This window comes from Papio anubis, chromosome 3, assembly GCF_008728515.1.
Source record: "Papio anubis isolate 15944 chromosome 3, Panubis1.0, whole genome shotgun sequence".
Lineage (NCBI taxonomy): Eukaryota > Metazoa > Chordata > Mammalia > Primates > Cercopithecidae > Papio > Papio anubis.
Genome location: NC_044978.1, coordinates 115,151,785 through 115,174,880, shown reverse-complemented (window position 1 = coordinate 115,174,880; position 23,096 = coordinate 115,151,785). Strand labels below are relative to the sequence as shown.

Below are 23,096 nucleotides of genomic sequence, written 5' to 3'. Positions count from 1 at the left end.
TTACAGATGTTCAAGGGGTTTTGCTTGGGCATGACTGAACTTCTCAAAAGTCCATCTTCTAAGCACTCACAGAATTGGCCTCACAACCTATAGCTAGAAACTGGCAATTCACACAGTGTACAATCAACTATTTGCAAGCTAAGCAGAGGCTGAATCCAGGATTTTCATCACATGCCTCACAGAGGTGCCATAAATGTTACATAACATGGGACCACTTGGTAAGGAATCTGGGCAAGGCAGGAAGAGTTTTTCCCATAGAAATGTTTTGGTTTGAGAGTGGCTTTTAGCTCTGAGTATTTTAAACTACACAAACCCCACTCAGTAAAACTATCAGAATTGATCCTGTAATTACCATTAAACCTCTCTTCCACAGTAAATAATCAGGTGCCTACAAAACACAACCCCTCTACTTTTCCTTTAAGTCCTTTTAAAGTGGAAAGTCCATTTTACAGAAGAACCAGAAAAACAAACAAACTGCCCCACCATATCTCCTATGAGTGTTATCAAACTCCTACTCTAATTTCAGGGTTGTAGACCAAAGCGTTTCTTATCTACCCTTCCTAGCAGGGCCTCCCTCTATTCTCGCCCTCCCTTGAAATCTCAAACCAATCTTTATGTATGCACAGCCGGTCCTCTGTTACTAATGCCTGGAAATCACCAGTCAGAACAGGTTAAAACATCTGTGTGACTTTATGCCCTTCATTAAGTTTCCATTAAAACGGCCAACATTATAGGGATCTCTTTAAGCATAAACTACAAAATCATTCAAAGGAAAGTGGGGGCAGTAACATTTCACAGCTACACTGAAATTAAGCCTTCAGTGTTCAAAATCCCACAGACGCTACCAATTGGGAGAGAATGTGCCAACTCTAGATGATAGCAGAGCTGATAGGAACTTCATGGAGCATCAAGTTCAACCTCTTGCTATGCAGATGAGAACACAGGGCCATAGTGACTTGCCCACAGACATGGACTGATTAGAGGCAAAACTCCTATATAAAACCAGGTTTTCTGACTCTAAGTTTAGATCTTTTTCCATGTCATACAATACTTTTCTGTATTTAAAAACTAAGCTCTAGAGAAAAAAAGGAATTGACATATGCAGAGCTTTTGCAAACCAAAAGAATGATGGCCATGTGACAGAAGAATGGACAAAGATCATAAACATTCTTAAAAGAAATACAAAGGGCCAAAAATACATAAATAAATATTCAACTTCAAGATTAAGATAATTTAAATAAACATACAAATATGACCAATTATGAGGTTTTTTGTCAAAGGGATAAAAATTAAAAAGTTGAATCAATCCCCATGACGTGAAAGGTATTCAATGGGCAATTCCATTTCTGATGACAATGTTGCAGTATTGACTATGCAGTACAAAAGCTCTGTACTATGTTTACACCTTTTGAATATTCTGCCATTAGAAATGTATACTAAAGAAATAATTTCACAACAATATAATAAAGATGTTCACTTCTTTTCTTTATAATTAAAACTTGAAGGCAATCTAAATGCCCAAGAATACTTTATTGAATATTTTGCAGCCATTATAGTAATGCTTTTATTTCTATTTAATGACATTAAAGGGTTCATATTATGTTATGTTTAAAAAAAAGACTAAAATGATGTAGTATGATCCCATTTTGTAAAATCAATTATATATGTGCAAACAGAGTTATACAGAAAAAAATGCTGAGAGGACAGCTCTGAGAGATTAGATTAGTGACTATTTTTAATTTTACGTGTAACAGTTTTCCAGGTTATTTTAAAATGAACATGCATTAGTTTTGTGACTAGAAAAAAGTTAATATCATTTTGAAGATGTAAAAAGTATAAAAAGTAAGAAACAATAGGACCGATACATCTGCCAACACGCACAGCTCAGGAATGCCTTTAAATATAAAAATGAGACTCCAAAAATAGAGCTACATTTTCCCAATTCACTTCCCATCATGGTAAAATACCTGAAATGGCTTATAATTTTTTTAACTTAAGAGGGAAAGAAAATTCCCATAGACTCAGCTTCATATGTGAATGACACTCTTTAAATGTAGAATTACAATGAGGATACTAACAATAAAGCTATTAAAATAATCTGTGAAAACGATGTTTTATCCTTTATAACACTTTAAAGATAAATTTTTCTATTAACATTCAGAAGGCGTTCTTCACGAAAAAATCAAGTAGAGGTCCTGAGAAGAATCAAAAATAGGCTGAATTTTTTATGTAAGTGTGAGAAGTAACACCTGCTTAAACAGTCGTACACCGTGGTGCAGGGCCCTCACATGGTGTGGCACTGTCTTTGAGCCTGCAGGGTGAGACGCCTCTCAGAGGCAGGCTGGTGAGGGGTAGCAGGTGGACTGCAAAGGAAGATGAAAAGCAGCTATAGTTTGTTTGATATACTCATGCTTGCTATTATTTCTTTTTCTTCTCATTTGTTGATATAACATTGGGGTGTGGGGGAAGATGCATCTTAAGAATTAGCTGTGTTTAATTCTCAACTCAGAAGTATTGGCATGAGTTGGGACAAAACAACTGCACCTCACCCACTGCTATAAAAGGATTTTTTAAATAACCAAATAATGACTATAACTTCTTAAGTTACTGTGCCATCATCTGTCATTTAGATGAAATAAGGGCTCCGTTTCCTCCATGTTTTATCCTCTGTAGGGTTTTGATTATTTCAAAGGATTAAGATTTTTTTAGCTAGTGACACTCTTTCAAACACGCTCTTCTCCCCATTTCTGGAAATCTGGCCCTTTTCCTCCTCTTTGTTTTACTTGTGATGTGTTATTTGCCCCTGAACTGTTTTTCTGTAGTATCAGCTCCAGGATGACAGCACTGGCTCTCTGACTGCTTGCCCCATGGACTGCAGAGAAAACATATTAGTGAGTGATGATACCTCAAAGTGATCTAGTAGTGTCAAATTTTAACATGTAATGACAATTTTTAAAGTAAATGCATGGAGGTTATAGAAAAAGTTCACAGCTGATAATAAAAAGTAATGAAAAATTGAAGGGAAACCACAAAATGCTTGGTTAACCTCTCCTACATGTAGTAAATACCAAAACCTTCTCTCTCTGGCCATTGGCTAAAGACGTCCCAGTATAATGTGGTACTCTCTCTTCTACAACATGAAAAGGGTCAGTTAGTTGCTGAAGACCAGAAGCTCAAGATGGCTCTTCCTGGTGATGAAGATCCCAAAGACAGTTTTACAGAAACATCCAAGTGTGTAATTCAACTTTTAACTTTCATCACGCTTGCTGATCAGTTCCAAGCACAGCAGAGGTGCTGTTCAACTGTTTCCAGCTCTGTCTACCACACCATTTAGAATTTTGTCTCCTGTTCATGAAGGCACTGAGTGTCTCTCCATCTGATTCACTTCTCTACACTCTGCTAGGTGACATGCAGAAATATCTGGATAAACTATTTATAACGGGATAGACATGTAAGTAGACAGCAAATACATCTGATGATCTTATTTAATGCTCATAACAACCCTGAAAGGTCCACCTTCATCTTCTTTTTATAGATGAGGAAATGAAGACTCCAAAAGAGTTCAGTAACTGGCCTTGCCCATAGTCATACATGCTAACAGGGCTAGACTTTAATTAAAACCCCTCAACATTAAATCCAGCATTCCTTCTTCAACATCACTCTGTATCTCATGGGAATTAGTATATGATATCTTCCCATAGAGTAGGTATATTTTAGTAGAGGACAAACCCTGAGCACAGTGGCATGAATCCCTAAGTGGGGAAACTTTAAGCAGTAATGATCATCTATGGTAAAAAAATAAAATAAAATAAAATACATTTTTTTTTAATAAGGGAATCTTCCTGGTGATCCTTATTCTCCTCCTAGACTGCCTATACACTGCCAAGTCATGATTTTCTTCTCCGGTTTGCCCTACATGTATGCACATTTGACTTATTTTCAACTTGTGTAATTTTTGACATCTTTGCTCCAGGTTAGTTCTTAAAGTCTGAGAATGCAGAAATTAGAATTTTCACTCAAAAACTGGATTGATTTTTGTCAATCATTATACTTATCTGGATAACAATCTCTCTTGCAGCTTTTAATAAATAAAAAAAGACAACAGAACAGATGGCCCAGAAAATCATTCTTTCTGTTTGCTTCTGTCTTTGTAGATGGGTTCCACTCTCCCTGGGTACCATAATCCAAGATCTCTTCTCATATATCAGATTTCCATTTTCAGCTTCACCTGCCTTGTTAAGTATGAAAATGCTATACAAAACTCTGTTTCCTCCATTATTTTCTAACTGCATATGCAGATTGGTACCTATGTTGACATGTACCTTATCTCATTTACAAAGTGGTAGATTTGCAAACCCTAATTTCAAGGCCTAGAACAGTGTTCGGCACATTGTAGAAACTCGTGTACCACTGCTGAATAAATGTATAAAATAATTATTTCTGTCCATCCAGAATCTTCACATAAGTCCTCTCCCTTCTCCACTTGTATTTTTAGTAGAGGCGGGGGTGAGGATTTCACCATGTTGGCCAGTCTGGTCTTGAACTCCTGACCTCAAATGATCCACCCACCTTGGCCTCCCAAAGTGCTGGGATTACAGGCATGACCCACCACGCCCAGTCGTACTTTTCCTTTTTAGTTATTTTTCATTTAATATGCACAGATTTACATTCACTTTCACTTATTGGCATAAGATTAATGTTATAAATGGAGTCTCTTTATTCACCCATCCTTGGTTTTACTGGACTAGAAGTCCAGACACTAGATTTCTAGAAGTCTTTGATCTTAGACTTGCACTCTAAGCTTCTCTGGACCTCAGTTTCATCATCTGTAAAGCAGGACTTAAATCATCTGTAAGAAGAGAAATAGTCTAGTTCCTGAGTTAGGGCTGACTGTAGGCAAAAGTCAAGCCCCTTTAGTTGCATGTGGAGAAAGGCTAGGTGGGGCATGGATCCAGCAGGATGTTACAGGTAAGTGACTGAGTTAGGTCACATTGGTGCCAAGTACCATTTGTATCACCACCATCAAAGTCACTGAACCTCATGGTATAGGGCAGCTTTGGCTTCCTTTGTGGTTAGTACTTTGTGCATTGAATGCTAACTCATCATGCTGAACACCTTGGGCACACACCACTGTATTCCAAACTGGAGCCATTGTTTTCAAATTCTATCAGTGGCTTGGCCTAAACTGCCGTATTACCCTTCAGATCTAGGTGTGCCAAAGATCACATTTTTCTTAAAAAGAAGTGCGGGGGCTCCACTTCTTATTCCTAGGAAATTCCACAACCAGGTGAGCACTGGACCTGTAGCGATGACTGCACTTTTCCAAAGGGTCTGCAGTGTGCCTGCCCTGGGATTGTGGGGAAGAAGATGTGGATCAAAGACCTGCAGAAGGTGACCAGTGTAACATTCTTGTCTAATATTAGAGTTACTGCAGTGTTTCTTTGCATATCTGTAGACAAAAGGCTTACCTATGACATCCATTTCTTTATATTATAGATAATATGAATGCCGCAGCATTTGTGTTGGAAGAAAAGATTAGCTGTCAAGTGAGGCATATGTCTGGCTGATGTATATACACTTGGTTCTTTTTCAGAGAGCTTGTTAGTTAGATTTGCAAAGAAGCCCCACACTTTTCATGCATCTGAAGTACGTAAGGTACAAGTGGCGGGCACCAATAATCCCAGCTACTCGGGAGGCTGAGGCAGGAGAATCGCTTGAACCCAGGAGGAGGAGGTTGCAGTGAGCTGATACTGTGCCACTGCACTCCAGCCTGGGTGACAGAGTGAGACTCTGTCTCAAAAAAAAAGAAAAAAACTGAAAAGCACAAGGAAAGGATTGAGAAGCAAAGCTAGAAGGAAATATTTCAAAATGCCAACAATGACCAGGGGAAGATGTCATGGAAGATAGTTTACTATTTTCTTAATATTTGTATATTTTTCAGATTTTCTTGCAATAAATCATACTAATGTTATAATACAAAAAGAGAGAATAAATGTTATAAAACATTTAACTCTGCTTACACTACTAGTCATCTGCCTGGATGGAGACTTGTGGATAGGTAAAGCCAAAAAAAATAATACAAACTTCAAACAGCATACTTACCCACCAACTGTGGGAGAGAAGAAGCCTCCCGATCAAGCATGATGGATCCTTTCTCCATACATGTCCTCAGCTCAAATAAACTATGAAGGGACAACGTAGCCACATGGGGCTTGCTCCATCTTTCCCCACCCTGTTCCACTTTTTCTTCAAACTTGATCCACCTAGGAAGATGAGATTAGTGAAGAGCAATTAAAAGTGTTCTAACTTCCTCTAGAAATAGCAGTCTTAACCCCTCCATCTTCACCCCTTCCAGCACTTCCAAAATGTCTCCTTTTGTGGAGTATTAATAGCTTATTATATCATTAATTACATAATCTTCATAAATACACCCAAAGAGAAGCACTAGACTGCTCCTTCCCTTGAAGTTAGAGAGGAAAAAAGCAAAGCAAGAGAAGCCAAAGCATCCTTGGCTTTTTATCTGCCTATATGTAACCATGAGATCCTTAAGACCAATTATTTAACTAAATTTTTTAATAAGGTAGAAAAATTTGCATTTCAAAATTCTCCATGTGGGTACAGCCTACAGTGCATAAAAATAGCCACCACCATGAGCATTCTGTTGTGACTTCACGAGGCAAGTTTAAATAAGGTGAAATATCAGTGATGAACCAATATTTATCTCAGACATAAGAAACATGATGTGTGAAGCGGCAAGACGAATGTAAAATTTTGTTTTATTGATGCTTAAGGAAGACCGACATGTTTTGTTGTGTCTTCCTTTAATACACATATCTCAGCTGATGCATATTGCCCTCTTATTGTGATTTTAAAAGCTTTACCCTCAAGTCTGGTTCCACGTGTGTTTAAATATACATAAGCTGGGTGAACAACAGATTATTCTGATAATACGAGATCTCCTATTAACCTTAGCGATGGAACAACCCTCTTTTCTAGCTTCTGCTTTCTAAGACTCCTAGACATTTTGATAATTTAGCAATATATAGCAATAAAAACCTTAATGGAAATGAGAGCAAAACACATTTGACAGACTTTATATCCCACATATTATACAAACAGACACTTCCTACACTGTTAAAGGAAAATGGGAAAGTATCATCGTTTTGCTATTCATCATGATACTAACAAAAAGGCTTCTTTCACTTTCAACTTTCTGAGAGATATTGAAACAGATAAAGATGGAATAAAAATTGTTTTTCTACATTCTTCACCCAAAGGTTTAATGATTGAAAAATGTTTTCCTAGAAAAAGCTAAACACTCACCTAACTGACTAAAGATGAGAACAAAGGGCAGAGATCAGAAGCAGCTCTACATAGGGTATTATTTATAGACCTCGTACCACCCCCAGAGGAGGGGGAAAAAAACACATTAGTAGAACCAGGAGTGAAAATAGATCAAGTGATCAGCTCACAATGTCAAAGAAAATTTAGAATTTTAATCAAGCCCAGCACCCATATGTTTCAGAAGTATTTTAGCCATATCCAAAAACTTTCTCCCCTCATGCTCCTCTCAGGAAGGCTCTCACAGCCAGGCAACTCCCATGTCAGTGGTAATCCTTGTATCAACCTTACCCACAATTCTAAGACCCTCCTTCTTCTCCCTGTATCCTCCCCAAAAATGCAGGAAGGGAGATCTTTACTGTTTACCTCATGAGTTAAAAGGTCAACAATACCACCAAAGAAGCTCTGAAACTTCAGGACTGGACTTGGTTTATTTCTACAAAAGTAGCTGTGACACATTCCAAAACAGAATGAAAGCCTTCTAATATTCGTGCGTGTGTGTGTGTGTGTGTGTGTGTGTGTGATTAAATTAGTATTCACTTTGGTTCAAGTTACAGCCAGAGAAATAGAAGGAACTGGGAGGAAAAAAAAAATGACAATTTTATATCACACTCAAATAATTCCATGGGTTTAACCAAAACTGTAAAAGGTAATAAGGTGATTAGAGTTATTTTGAGACTAATCCATTTTTGATGGAGAATGTTACATTGGTTAACTTCAGGTATATCATCTTTTCATGCTTGCTCACAGAATCTCTAAGCATGTTTGCTGGTAATTGGCATATGAATCATATTTATATATGATACTATAATTTATTGCTCAAGATAAGACTCTAGAAAAAGGAAGATACCATCATACATGAAAGCAAGTCAGAGTTATCTAGAATTATGTCATCTATAAAGAGTGTAATGACTCCTTGATTATTCTTGAATTCCTAAGAGTAGGCTTATTTTCTGAGGAATAGAATATGTGGTCATAGAATTTAAGCCCAAGATGAATGACATGGAGCAGCTAGAAGCCCTGTAAAGGGGAGTGTTTTACAAGGCCTTTACTTCCCTCTTATCTTTCCTAAATGAGCCCCCACTTCTATCAGCTGCCAACAGCCTGTACTGCCAAATCTATTCCTTAAAAAAAAACTAAGCCTCACTTATATATAGTAGTTCTTTTCTGCCATCATCCTCTCTATGGTCTGAATGTCTATGTCCCCACAAAATTCATATATTGAAATCCTATCCCCCAAGGGAATGGTATAAGGAGATGGGCCCTTTGGGAGGTGATTAGATGGATTAATGTCTTCATAAAAGAGTCCCCAGACAGCTATCTAGCCCCTTCCACCATGTAAAGACACAATGATATAGTGCCATGTGTGAGAAGGCAGGCTCTCACCAGACATTGGATCTGACAGTGTCTTGATCTTGGACCTCCCAGCCTCCAGAACTATAAGAATTAAATTTTTGTTGTCTGTAAGCTACCCAGTCTATGGTATTTTGTTATAGCAGCCTGAATAGGCTAAGACAATCTTCAATTGTCCAAATAACATAAGTTTAATAAGATTTTATTTAAAAAGAAAAAGAAGCAAAACCATTGTTGTTCTTTGTGGTCCATCTTTTATTTATTCCTCTCCATAGTTTATGTTGTAGACAACTTGGTTAGACTTAAATATGACTTTGAATACATTTAAAAAGTGCATTTGGAAAACATAAATCCAAAATAGGGTGGATTTATGAAATTGTATTACTCACCCTTCTAGATTACACCAGCTCTTTAGGTCAAGATTTAACCATAAAGGAATGGAAATATAAATTCTCAAAACTAGCCAGTTCCTTAAAATCTATATTTATAAGGGATAAATATTATCTCATAGCTCAGTTTAGCATCTATTTTACTTTAAGTTCAGTAAATGTTGAACATTGTGATGATGTCATATTACAGCACAGCTTACAGCATAAGGAGAACTCTGGAAAAATGCCTATTAAATTCCTTTAAAATGTATTCCTTTGATTGTTTAAGGAACTGATTATACTTCCAACAAATACTTTTGGACATAAGATACTAGCTTTCCCCTTTAAATAGATCATTTTCAGGCAGTTTCATTCCAGAAACGGCACATGCTTTGTCTAGCCTCCTCGCATATCAAGGACAAATTTGGATTTAGAAAAAAAAAAAAAAAAAAACTGAAAACTACTCAGTTCAAATCAGAGTCCATTAAAGAAAAGGGTAAGGCAAAAGTACCAAAGTTCACCCTATCCAAGTGCCAATGAATCTGCAAAGGTGCTTTAGAACCATGTAATTATGTTTAAAAAATAAATAAATAAAAACAGACTTTTTGCTGTAGAGTATACTAAAAGCCACTATCTCCCCTTCATAATAACTAAGAATAACTACATATTTGCAATAAGTTTCCCACTTTCTTTTTGTTTCAGTACTTGACAAGTTACAGAAAAATTTGTTTCAGAAGCAGGCTTTTTAAATACTTACAATTACAAAATGGTTTTAACCTTAGAGGAGGAGTTTATTAGGTGAAGTTTATTTATTCCAAGGTCTTAGAAGAATAATGATAAAATACTTTGCAGTGTAAGACATTTTCAGTGACTGCCAAGCAAACGGCATTTCACTCGTTTGTTGAAGAAAAAAAAGACCCACTGGGAATCACTGAATTTTGTAACTTTCCAATCATATGATTAAATATAATTAAGAAAAAAATAAGACCTCTAACTTAATAACATATCAGTTGTACAGTGGAAAACAGACATGACCTTTACACTACATAAATTCCAACTACGTACAACTATTGAAATGATGATAAATTTCTTGCTAACTAACAAGTGCCTTATCACCCATAAAAGAAGCCAACGCTAGTGTACACCTGGGAAAAATGAGGTTTTTAAGGAGAATTCTTAAAATTCTAGATCAACTATTAAAGTTATCATATACAACTACATAGACATAACTACATATGATTACATAGATGATTAAATTCCTTGAGTCTTTTTCTTACAGAAAAATTAACTTGGTCTGAAATAGAATTTTCCAAAGCTATTCAGTAGAGAAAAGACAGAGAAGTCAGTGTACACTGGGAGAGAGTAGTCTTTGCCCAAACCCACAGTATAAGTGCACATGTTGGTGCTTAATGGCCACGCCCTTAAATCAGGTACTTCAGAGATGGCTCAGGTAAATCTGCCAAGTAGTAACACAAGTGGATGTACATTTGTGGTGTCCAGTTGGAAATAAAACATCAATATCCCTTTCCTTTATTGGCTTGTGTTTATTGAATCTTGTGATGGCTTTCCTTTATACCCAAGTTTGGCAGCACAGTTTGAATTACGCTGGGGGAGTTATCTTTAACAAACATTCATATAACAGTGGTTAAGTCCAGCATTGCCCATCTGAAAAGTCACTGAAGATAAACTGACAGCTAATAATCATTTTTGCAGAGATATCCCTACTCAAATGAATAAAGAATTTGGGCAAGGGGAAAAAAAGCTCCCTTTCTCCTGATTTTGGGCCACCATCAAACTTGGATCATGAATTATTCTTTTACCAGTTTTCTTTTTTGAACCCATTAGCTGACATCTAGTCACCTAGACATTCTTAACGGAAGCACAGGCTTCTTGACCTATTCCAAACAATTTTTCAGGTCTGGTAAGTCTACCCTTTTTACCGTATTCAACTTGTGCTCTATTTTGGAAGAACCACTGAAAATTCATAGTTCTAACTTTTAGGAAAGGCAAGAACAGGTGAAGGATATAGAAGGGATGGTGATGGAGTTGAGTGTTACTTTAAACTTCATATAAATAAATACTTAAACTTGTTCATAATATAACTACTGTGCTTTCCATGACTTAAAAGGGGACATGTCCCCCTGTAATTGAAACAATTCTCATTTTTTTCAGGCACAGGGCCAACCTGAAATTCCTGAAGTAGTACTACAGCCATAATAATGATGATGCTCAATGTCGGATATTCCTGCAAGAATACCCTACACTGAACTTCAGATCTACTCTTCCTACAGATTTCCTCATCTCAATAATGTGTAGGAAATCATTAGCCATCTCAATAATATGTAAGAAATCATTAGCCAACTGAAAAGTATAGAGTCTTAAAAGAGAAAGAAGGATGATATTGAGTTCTGAGGGGTGTAGATTTATAATAGAACCTACAGGGAGCTGGAGAAGTCCAGAGAGTTAGCTGTCTATGGAATAAAATAGGCTATCAATTGTGGCTTTCACAGAAAATCAAAATATTATCAATTTATAAGTTGGCCAGAAAAAGATTCATGTCACATCTTCATATATAAAATGAATTTCTTCTAAGCATTAAACATTTATTAGTCTGTAGCTTTGAGCGCTTTTAATGGGAGAAAAAACTATCGTATCTGGAAGCTAGACATCACGAATGGAAGTCAAAAATTATTGCAAAAACATTCTGAAAGCAGGGTATGTCCCAGGTAGTAAAGGTTACTGAAAAGCTGAATATTTCCAGAAGCATATTCACTCCAAGCCTCTCCAAATAATTTAGGTGGAGTAGCAAACTAAGAATAAAGGTTCTATTTCTCTATTCATTGATTCTATTAACCAGTCTTTATTGAGAACGACCTGTGTGCCAGGTAGTTTCAGGCACTAGGAATATAGTGGCAAAACAACTGAAAAATTCTGCCCTCACAGAGCTTTAATTCTATTGGGAAGAAACAATAACAAGATATACAATATGTTAAATGATGACAGGTGCTAAGGACAAAAATAATGAAAGATGAGGGATAGGAAGTATTGGGGGAAGGTTTCAATTATAGATAGGACAACTACTAAGCAGGTAATATTTGAATGAATACCTGAAGGAGATGAGGAAATGAGCCATGCAAGTAACTGTGGGGGTTCAGGGAAAAGAGAACATTTCAGACAGAGGGAACAACAAGTCCAAAGTTCCTGACAGATTAGCATGACTGGCCAGTGAGGCTCAAGCAGAGTGAAGCAGAGGAAATGAAAAGGAAGACAAGGTCAAAGAGATCATGGCAGATCATTCATAAAGGAAGTAAGAGCAGGTGCAAAGAGATCAACTAATTAGGAGGCATCTGCAGCAATCTCAGTGAGAAATGATGGGATGAACTAGAGTTGCAGCAGTACTGAATGTGAGATGTAGTGAGATCTCTGAATATGTGAATATCTTTAAGGGTAAAATAGAATTTGCTAATTGGTCAGATATTGGGTGTAGAGAAAGACAGGAATCAAGGAAGACTCCAAAGTTTCTAGCTCAAGAACTAAAAGAATGGAATTGTCTATTGAGATGAGGAAATCTGTAGGAAGAGTAGATCCGAAGTTCAGTTTTAGACATGTCAGTTTTGAGACTCCTATTAGCCCTCCGATTAGTTGATTCCAATTAAATAAGGTATTATATCTGTGCTTTTATAAATGCATATATTATCAATATATTAATAAAATAGTTTGAAACTTTAAACATAGGTCCTCTTCTAAGCTTTATCAATGGCATACTGGGTACCTTGGGTCATTCATTCCATAGCTGTTTATCAGTAAGAAAGAGAAGAATTATACAGAACCCTAATTTGGTCAATTAATACTTCTAAGAAAGTATTATATTCAGAACAGCTTTGTCAAAGGCAATCAGTTCTCAACCAATCACACATTAAACAAATGTTCATTAAGAGCCTATTATGAATCAGACACTGCCATGAATTAGAAATGTGATAGTGAACAGACAGACATGGTAGTCTCTGTCTGCAGATAAATTAATGTAATGAGGGAGGCCATATGAAAACAATAGTATCACATACATAATGAATTAATCAACAGCAATTGTGGCAAGTCCTATAAAGAGAAGTTATACAGCATGGCCTTCACACACGGTACACTCCCAACGCTCTTCCTCTCCAGCAGTAGGGTGTCTTGGGGATGGACTACATCAGCAAAATGGCACATGTGCTCCCAAAGAAGTAACGTCTTCAAGGATGGTAAAGTATTCAAAACCATCTTAATCTTTAAAAATCTTAAGTGAAAATTCTATGCTTCTATCATTCAATGTTGAATTATGTATACAGTGAACTATAATGTCTCTACCTTTCTGGGACCAGGGATTATGTAAAATGAGGTATGACCTGCGTTTGACTGAAATGAGAAACAGAAAGCTATACCTGAATTATACTCTATGATAACAACTCACAAAGAACTTCAAGATGAAAATAAGAAAGTCAAAGTAGCTCTTAGAGTCACAGCTGAGTATAGCAGTATACACACAGGAATGAAATTTTAGAGCTATGAAATATGTATAATGTTAGGGAGGATGCAACCCAATACGACTTTCATCTGATAAAAAAGAAATTCAAGCTCAGAAAGATTACATGACTTGCTCAAAGTTAACCAGCTAATGAGCAGCAAAGCCAAGACTAGACCAAAATCTCCCAACACTTCAGGCTGCACCCAGACAATTCTCACACTGTATTTTTCTATCGGAAAGAAGGAAAGAAAGAATGAAACTGATTTACTAGTAAAAAGTTTTTGCTTTGGAAGCCTTCTTTTGGAGAATGTTCTAGGAACTAAAATTGTACTTCACAGAGGATTTTTTCTACACATGTTATTGGTTCTGAGAGAGGGGAACAAGAAACAGTTGCTGTATCCTGGGAAGAAGCCCTGAAAGAGCAAAGAATGAAGAGCTTCAAGAGAAAGTATTAGAGAGGAGGAGTGGAAATGTGTTCTGAAAGCTTCTTTAATTAGAAGAAGAAAATATTAAGTAACTATCAAACAGAAGAGTTGAACAATCACACCCACTGTAGATATCTATTAGAAAGAGAATTACCCAGTAAATTGAAAATAAAGTATTTAAAAATTCGGTCTCTTTCCTTAATACTACTGTTGGGGCCAGGAGTAAAACAGAATTACTTTTTTTCTGAGCATCATTTAAGTTATGAAAGATAAGAAATTCTCCATCAGTTCTAAACGTTTTTAAAGCAGATCTTTCTGCAAGGCTAAGCTACCTAGAAACTCTTGGTGAGGAATAAAAACTTCTCCCCCATTATCAAATAAATTGATTTATGAAGCTTCTTCAGTATTAAAAATCCCAAAGGGCTAAAGGCATTCAATATTACTTAAAATTGTGGAAATAAAAATAAATCCATAAGCCTATAAAGCATAAGCCTAAGTAACTAAACTGCAAAAAATCCAATGAACTTCATAAAGACTTGATTACAAGTGGTATGATGTAAGAAATTTTAAAATATGCCACAGAAAATAAAAATTTTTCATCCATAAAGGGAAAGGGTATTGGCTTATTGCTCCTTTATGGCTCATCTGCTCTAATTGATTAAAGTGATTTTAAGAAATATTTTCTTTCTGACTCTAGAATTTCTTTCTAACTCTATCTAGAAAAAAATAGCGGCCATAAATCCTTTTTCCATCTGTAACCACAGAAGAAGACTTTCATCTACCTTTGCTTTGTTTTTCTTAAACTCAAAGCTGAGATAATGATTTCGTTTTCCTTATTTTCATATTGTAAGATATTATATTAAAATTACTTCAAACTTTTTAATAAGATACAGAGATCTATGTAAGATCCTCATTTGCTCACTGCTATATTCATGGTACCTAAAACAGTGCCTGACATAAACTATTCACTCAAATAACACTGGTTGAGTTGAATTGATTTGAATTAAATTATAGACTATAAAAGGTTTATCTTAACATTATCTTGTTTGTGAAAGTGAAATACATTGGAATCAGCACATAATGATGACAATGAGAGAACAACAATTGCATTATAATCAAAGTCTTTGTATTACATAATTGCCTTATGTCACAGAAGAAGACTCGCCTGGAGAATATCTCTGAATCTGTATGTAAAAGAAAAGCTCTGTTATGAAATTAACGAAACCCTAGGTATTTGTGTAATGCTTAACAATTTACAAAGCATTTTCATACATATACATATATACATGTATGTATATAAATACATGACATTATAAATACATTATATACTATATTTACATATAATATATGTTTTATATACCATACATATATAATATGTAATAGGCATTATTATCCACTCTTTATTGATAATAAGACCAAAGCTCTAAGAAACCAAGTGTCTTGTCGCTAAGATGCAACAGAGTCAAAGTAAACTCGGGCCTCTAAACTCCAAACTCAGATGAACCTTCTACTTTCAGCTGGATAGTTAAAAGATTGCAGGTTTATACTTGAAATACAGTAGTCCCCTTATTCACAGGGGATACATTCCAAGACCCCCAGTGAATGCCTGAAGGCATGGATAGTACTAAACCCTATGTATACTAGGTTTTTTTCCTATATATAAAACCGAATAAAGTTTAATTTATAAATTAGGCACAGTGAGGGACTAACAACAATAATTAATAATAAAACAGAATGAATATAACAATATACTATAATAATAGTTATATAAGTATGGTGACTCTCTCAAAATATCTTACTATTCTGTACAGTGCATAACTGAAACCATGAAAAGCTAAACTGTGGATAACCTTGGGGGGACTACCATAAGAGCAATTTTCGTCATTGTTTTAATAATCTCTTTTTTATTTCATTTTATTTTTTTGAGGTAGAGTTTCAATCTGTCACTCAGACTGAAGTGCAGTAACGTGATCAGAGATCACTGCAGCCTCGACCTCACAGGCTCAAGTGAGCCTCCTACCTCAGCGTCCTGAGTAGCTGGGACCACAGGCATGCACCACCACACCCGGCTGATTTGTGTGTGTGTGTGTGTGTGTGTGTGTGTGTGTGTGTGTAGAGATGGGGTTCCATTATGTTGCCCAGGCTGGTCTTGAGCCCCGAGGCTCAGGCAGTCCACCTGCCTCAGCCTCCTAAAATTCTGTGATTACAGGCACAAGCCACCGTACCTAGCCAAAACCTCTCTCTTGACAGGGAATAAGTCATAAGTCACACAAAATCTCACAAGAGATCTTGGCATGTGGACACTTGGAAACATATCTCTTGGCTGTCATTTTTGAGTACCTGAGTTTATTATCTCTCTAAAATATTTTACTATTAAATAGTATACAAATTGACCTGTATTTCTAATTCCTTATAAAAGCCAAAATTACAGCAACATGGATCAATGAAACAATGCCCCAGTAGTGAAATAAGAGGTGCCCTGCATTCATGTCAACAAAAAAGAAAAGAAGAAATAGAATTATTTATTCCTTATCCCAGCCAACATCATGCCCATTAGCCATTCAAAGTGCTAAGGCTAAAGAACGGCACTCCAGGATCAAGCATCTTGCCCTGCCCTTGTTTCCCTGGGTCAGTACTGCATACAGTCAGCCATGCCTCACCTGGCTGTTTCCTTCCACTCCATCTCCTGCCCATCCACGGCCAGCAGCTCATCCAGTTCCGTGAAGAGCTGAGGGGGAGCTGGGCTGTCATCCTCCTCTCCCAAGATGAATCGGATGCGTTCTGCAGCAGGAGAGACTGCAGAAGTGAAAATACTGTGGTTAAACATTGGCTGGACGACCCTGAGGAAAGTGGAGCTCCGGGTTCTTCCTCTCTCCCCAAGGTTACTGGGCTTCCCTTCCACATTTTCAGTGGACATCTTTCTTGCTGAGCCTCCCAAATCCCCAATCTAAGGCCAAAAAGAAATCAAAGCCCTTCTCTATTCTTTTGGTTCTGAACTGTATCTTGGTTCTCCACCACTCTCCAGAAGGACAGCACTCCAATTCCGTGTGATGTCTTGCAAAGAACCTTTAGCCCTCAGATGAGCTGAGGTCTAACCACTCACTTCCCCGCCTTCTCCACTTATGACTCATCCAAAATTATTAGACAAAAGTCAGCTTGAACCAATCACTTTTTCATACAGTTGTGGGAGGGGCAACAAAGCACCCCAATCCTGAGTTACCCCAAGTCCCCACCTCCCACCCACCCTCCTTCTGTCCAACGCCTAAAGCTCATGTCCTCGCAGGCTTCTCCCTACCAATAACTGGCTAACTGCAAAGTTGATGAAGGAATATTTAACAAGATGGGCCCTCTTCTTTACAGAATGGTAGTACCCAAAAATGTTTAGTCACACTTCAATGCACTTGAAAAACAAGCCCAAGTAAAATATTGTACACTTGAGGGGGAGAAAAAAAAAAAACATTTTCCAACACACTCAAGCACATAATTGAATGCCCTACTAGCTCCTTTTGACCCTATCTCCTGAAAATCATGTAATGAAAAATTAACTAGAATTTCCCCCAGGTCATGGGTTACTCCCTTTCCAAAAAAAAAAAGAAGATGACGACGACGAAGAAGAAGAAAAGAGAGAGACAGACAGACAGAAAAGCAGTTGGAAATTGACGGTCATGTTACAAATTTAAGGCCCACAAATACTCCTCAAAATCCCTGGATAAAACCAAGAATGTTATATACATGTGAATGCAGTTCAAGCACACACAAATATATTTATTATGGATAGACAGACACACACGCGTGCGTGCATATATAAATCTATAGAAATATATGTACACAAACAACCCAATAAAACCAGAAAATCCCTACCATCTGAAAACTATTATAATACGGGACAGAATAAAATTCCATAGATCAAAATTTATTTAGTACAAATAAACCCATGAAAAATATTCAACCTAATTAAAAATCAAAACTAATCATTAAAATAAAATGTGTTTTACCTATTAAAATGTCAAAAAATGGCAGGGCACAGACGCCTGTAATCCCAGCACTTTGGGAGGCCGAGGTGGGCGGATCACCTGAGGTCAGGAGTTTGAGACCAGCCTGGCCAACATGGTGAAACCCCATTTCTACTAAAAAAAAATACAAAAAATTAGCTCGGTGTGGTGGCGTGTGCCTGTAATCCCAGCTACTCAAGAGGCTGAGCCACGAAAATCACTTGAACCTGGGAGACAGAGGTTGCAGTGAGTCAAGATCATGCCACTACACTCCAGCCTGGGTGTCAGAGCAAGTCCCTGCCTATAAATAAATAAATAAATTCAATTACATGTCAAAAATAAAAAAAAATGATAATCCCAACGTGGGCAAGGGTTTGGGAGTCATGCACCCATCACTTCTTGATTTATGTTACTGGTAGGAGCCTAAATGGAAACATCTCTCTAAAGGGAGATGCTTGAAGGACATGAAAATTTCTGGAAGGACATGAAAATTTTTAAATAGTGTATATATCCTGTGAGCCAACAATTATTCCACTAGAAATACATTCATTCTAAATAAATAAGAGTTATCTCAAAGGTTTAGTGACAGAAGTGATCATTCTAGCATTGTTTATAACTGAGAAAACAGAAAAATCCTAAATGTCCAAAAAGGAAGATTGGTTAAATAAAGTATGGTACAACTATAAAATAAAATACCATGCAATCATAAAACATGTAGTCAAAATAGCTGGCCTTTTTTGACATGTATATCATATAAACTTAAATTAAAAATAAAAATAATAGACATTAAATGATCCCATTTTAGTAAAGAAACAATAAATATGTATTTCTATAAAATGAAGCTAGGAATTGAGGCAGCCCTCACTGTGCTCAGTCTGGTATGTGTGCATTTCAGTTACCACAATTTAGGTTAAATAACATATTCCCTAACAATACAGTTCAAATTTCAGTTAACATGGTATATTAATAGTAATTTCATAAAGTACAAATTTGCTGCTAGCTCTTCAGTCCATACATCACTTCATAACATTATGTGCATAATGATCACTGACCAATCATGGGGTGCTTCTTTAAAATATGTCAGTGATTGATCACTGCATGTTTGTTATTCAGTTCACACATAGACAGCAAAGTGTGTAGATGTGTTGTCTTCTTGTCTCCCAAAGATAAATGCATGTAACATGGATAATTAAAGAGGGAACTGGCCAACAAGAATGAAGGCAACGTACAGAAACAAAAATTAATACTATTGGAAGTAAAATTTGTATCAAACGTAAATGGAGAAGACGTAGCTAACCATGGAACGTAAACGATGCCGCCATTCACCATTGAGAGACTCTGTATATGCAGTCAGAGGAACTTAGTGAAGGTGAATTAATCAACATAATTAAGGAAAGTGATTGTGATGAAAAGGATGATGATGTCCTAGAGAAAGTGATACTGGCTAAAAACTTCACATTCAAGGAATTTTAGGAGACATTTCTTGACATGGAAAGCACACAGGATAAAATGTAAGCTGATTCACATTTAGAAAGCACAACAGTTTGTCTAGGCATTGAAAAAAAATACATGTTCCTTATCATCGGTACAACAGGAAGAAGGCAAACACTATTCAAATGCTCCTGATAAGACTGTACAATGAAACGACTTAATATCAATGTTTCTAATGTTTTAAATTGCTGTGTACCGAATAAATATTAGTTTTATCTTTTTTCATTTCCCTATACCTTTATAGCTAACAACAAGAGAGATTTTAGTGATTTAAAAATTTTAAAGGTCAAAGAGCAATAGTAACTGTTTTCATTGATTATTAGGATCGCTTTACATAATTTCAGTTTTCAAAGTCATTTTTTTCACAGTCATGCACTACGTTACAAAGCAAGGACTTCTGTATATACAGGCATATTTAAATACACAGGTACATTTTCAGTGTTATATGGTTTATTTCTAGGGCTTCTGTTATCTTATGTTCACTTTTCTATAAATTCCAAAGTGTTTACAATTCACTCATGTATTCCATTCAGCAAATATTTACCGAGCACTGTCTATGCTCTTACTTGGCTTAACAGGCTTTATCTTCAGCCTCTGATAAAAAGATCTCTGATCTTACAGAGTTTACATGTATGTAGGGAAAATAAATATTAACTAGGTAATTCATTCTTTAAAGAAAAAAGTAAATTAGCACCTAAACCAATACCAGAAAAAATATCTGCTAAATATAAGTATATGCAGAACATTAAAATAAGGTAATTGCGTACAAGTACATACTGATACAGGGTACAATGAATATCTTTTACTTTGTGATTAGAAAAGATGGCTTTGAAATTTCTTTTTTCTTTTTTTTTTTTTTTGAGATGGAGTCTCGCACTGTCGCCCAGGCTGGAGTGCAGTGGCGCTATCTCAGCTCACTGTATGCTCCACCTCCCGGGTTCACACCATTCTCCTGCCTCTGCCTCCCGAGTAGCTGGGACTATAGGCACCCACCACAATGCCTGGCTAATTCTTTGTATTTTCAGTAGAGACGGGGTTTCACCATGTTAGCCAGGATGGTCTCGATCTCCTGACCTTGTGATCCCCCTACTCGGCCTCCCAAAGTGCTGGGATTACAGGTGTGAGCTGCTGCACCTGGCCTGAAATTTCTTAATATCCCTGGTAGAAAATAATCGAAAGTTCCAGGACTTTAATGTAAAAATATTTGCAATGCCTTTCCAATCATGAAATGTGAAGTCTAATTATTTACGGGATCAAGAGGGTATGAAAATGAAGAAATGATGGGCAGAATTTGGAGTCTGGACAATACTTCTAAGGGGTAGTGTGTTCACATTACCACAAGTTTAGTCACTTTTTTCATCGTAGTGGTTCTGAAACTAGCAATCACAAATAACATCACTTTTCATCAACATTCAACATCAAAGATCCCTAAATCAGAACTAGCTTTAATTTTTTTAACTTTTATTTTAGATATAGGCATACATGTGCAGGTTTGCTATATAGGTAAATTTTGTGTCACAGGGGTTTGGTGTACAGATTATCTGCCACCTAGGTAATAAGAATAGTATTCAGTAGGTAGTTTTTTGATCCTCACCTTCCTCCCTCCCTCCACCTTCACATAGGCCCGTGTCTGTTCCCTTCTTTGTGTCCATACATACTCCATAGAATTAGCTTTTAGAAAGGAAGAGTCTAGAGTTAGTTAGATAATCAACCTTTTGTCCATTTCTAAAGATGTGATGTAGGTTTGTCCCCAACTCTAACAGAAAAAAAATACATGGGTCTCCTGCCTAAAAAACAGCATAGACAGTATATATTCCTGCTCGGCTCTCCTCCACAGAGCATTACTCTGTAGTCTGGAATTCTCAATTTAGCAAAACGTGAATCACTGCTCATTAGACAGCAACAGTGGTGACTCTGCAAAATGGAATGGAAGAAGAATGTAGCACTACCTCCAGGTCTTCCTCTCTAGGTACCATGCCTAACCCCTTTCACAGGCTGTCTTATTTATTACATATAGGCACCTGAGCAACCAGCACATCAATTTTGGGGAATTAAAATTCCAAAATTGTATGTCATAAACTAGTTCACAACTCCAGGAAGTTTCTACTAGTGCTGTACTGGGCTCAGAGCCGAGAGACTTGGGGTGCATATGACTTAGCGAGACACCAGCTTGGGCAGCCAAGGAAGTGTTTGCACCACCTCTCCCCCAACCCCAGGCAGTGCAGCTGGGTATAGGGAAGGTATAGGGGGACTTTTGAGGAGGGTATAGGGAAGAGTAAAGAGGACTTTGTCTTCCCACTTGGATACCAGCTTAGCCACAGTAGGTTAGGATACTAGGCAGAGTCTTAAGGCACCAATTCCAGGCCCTATCTCCCAGATGACATTTTTAGACATACTGGGCTAAAGGGAACCTCCTGCTTTGAAAGCAAGAACCCAGACTTGGCAAGATTCATCACCTGCTGACTAAGAGACCTTGGGCCTTGAATAAACATCAAGGGTACCCAGGCAGTACTTGCCATGGACCTTGAGTGAGATCCAGAGCTATGCCGGCTTCAGGTGTGACCCAGTGAATTCCCAGCTGTGGTGGTCATGGGGAGAAGTGCTTGCTGGATGAAAGGAGAGGGAAGAATGAAGGTGACTTTGTCTTGCAGCTTGAGCACCAGCTCAGACACAGTGCAGCAGAGTACCAAGCATGCTCCTAGGGTCCCCAATTCCGGGCCTTCACTCTTAGATAGCATTTATGGACGTGCTCTGGGCCAAGAAGAGCCCACTTCCCTGAAGGTAGAAACCCAGGCCTGGCAGCATTCACCATAAGCTGACTGAACAGCCAGCCTGAGCCTTGACTGAACATTGGCAGTAGCCAGGCATGGGGCAGTGGCGGCAATGGAGAGACTCCTCCTGCATCAGGAAAGAGGAAGGAAGAGTGTAAAGGACTTTGCTTTGCAGCGTGGGTACCAGCTCAGCAGCAGAACAGAGCACCGAATAGATTCCTAAAGTTCCTGACTCCAGGTCCTGGTTCCTGCATGGCATTTCTGTACCTGCCCTCAGCTCACTGCCCTGAAGGGAAGGACACAAGCCTGGCTGGATTCACCACATGCTGACTGGAGAGCTCTTGGACCTTGTCTGAACATTTGTGGTACCAGGCAATGGTCACTGTGGGCCTTGGATGAGACCCAATGCTGTGTTGACTTCGGGTCTGACCCAGTGTAATCCCACTAGTAGTGACCACAGGGGTACTTGTGTCACACCTCCCCCACCTCCAGGTAGATCAAATGGGAAGAGAGACTCCTTCTGTTTAGAGGAAAGTAAGAGAAGAGAACAAGAGTATCTGCCTGGTAATCCAGGGAATTCTCTCAGATATTAACCACAAAAGTGGTACACCTACAAATCTGTAAGAGTCACAGCATTACTGGGCTTATGGTGCTGCCTAACACAGATATGGCTGCCGTGACCAAAGTCACAACCATCAATTCCCTTTGAATGCTTGAAAAGCTTTCCCAAGACAGGTACAAACAAGCCCAGACTGTAAAGACTACAATAAATACCTAACTCTTCAATACTCAGACATTGACAAATATCTACAAGCATCAAGACTATCCAGGAAAACATGACCTCACCAAAC

General features: G+C 37.6%; 1 protein-coding gene across 6 annotated transcripts in view; it reads right to left on the bottom strand.

Moving 5' to 3' along the window:
• The window catches only part of SLC4A4 (solute carrier family 4 member 4), a 494,300-nt gene that overhangs the window by 219,730 nt on the left and 251,474 nt on the right, over positions 1–23,096 (bottom strand). For all 6 annotated transcript variants that reach the window (XM_031664484.1, XM_031664486.1, XM_031664485.1 and 3 more), the window contains 2 exons: positions 16,652–16,787; positions 6,103–6,263 (listed from right to left, as the gene is read on the bottom strand). In XM_031664484.1, coding sequence (XP_031520344.1) covers positions 6,103–6,263; positions 16,652–16,787 — 297 coding nt within the window. The remainder of the gene's footprint in view (positions 1–6,102; positions 6,264–16,651; positions 16,788–23,096) is intronic.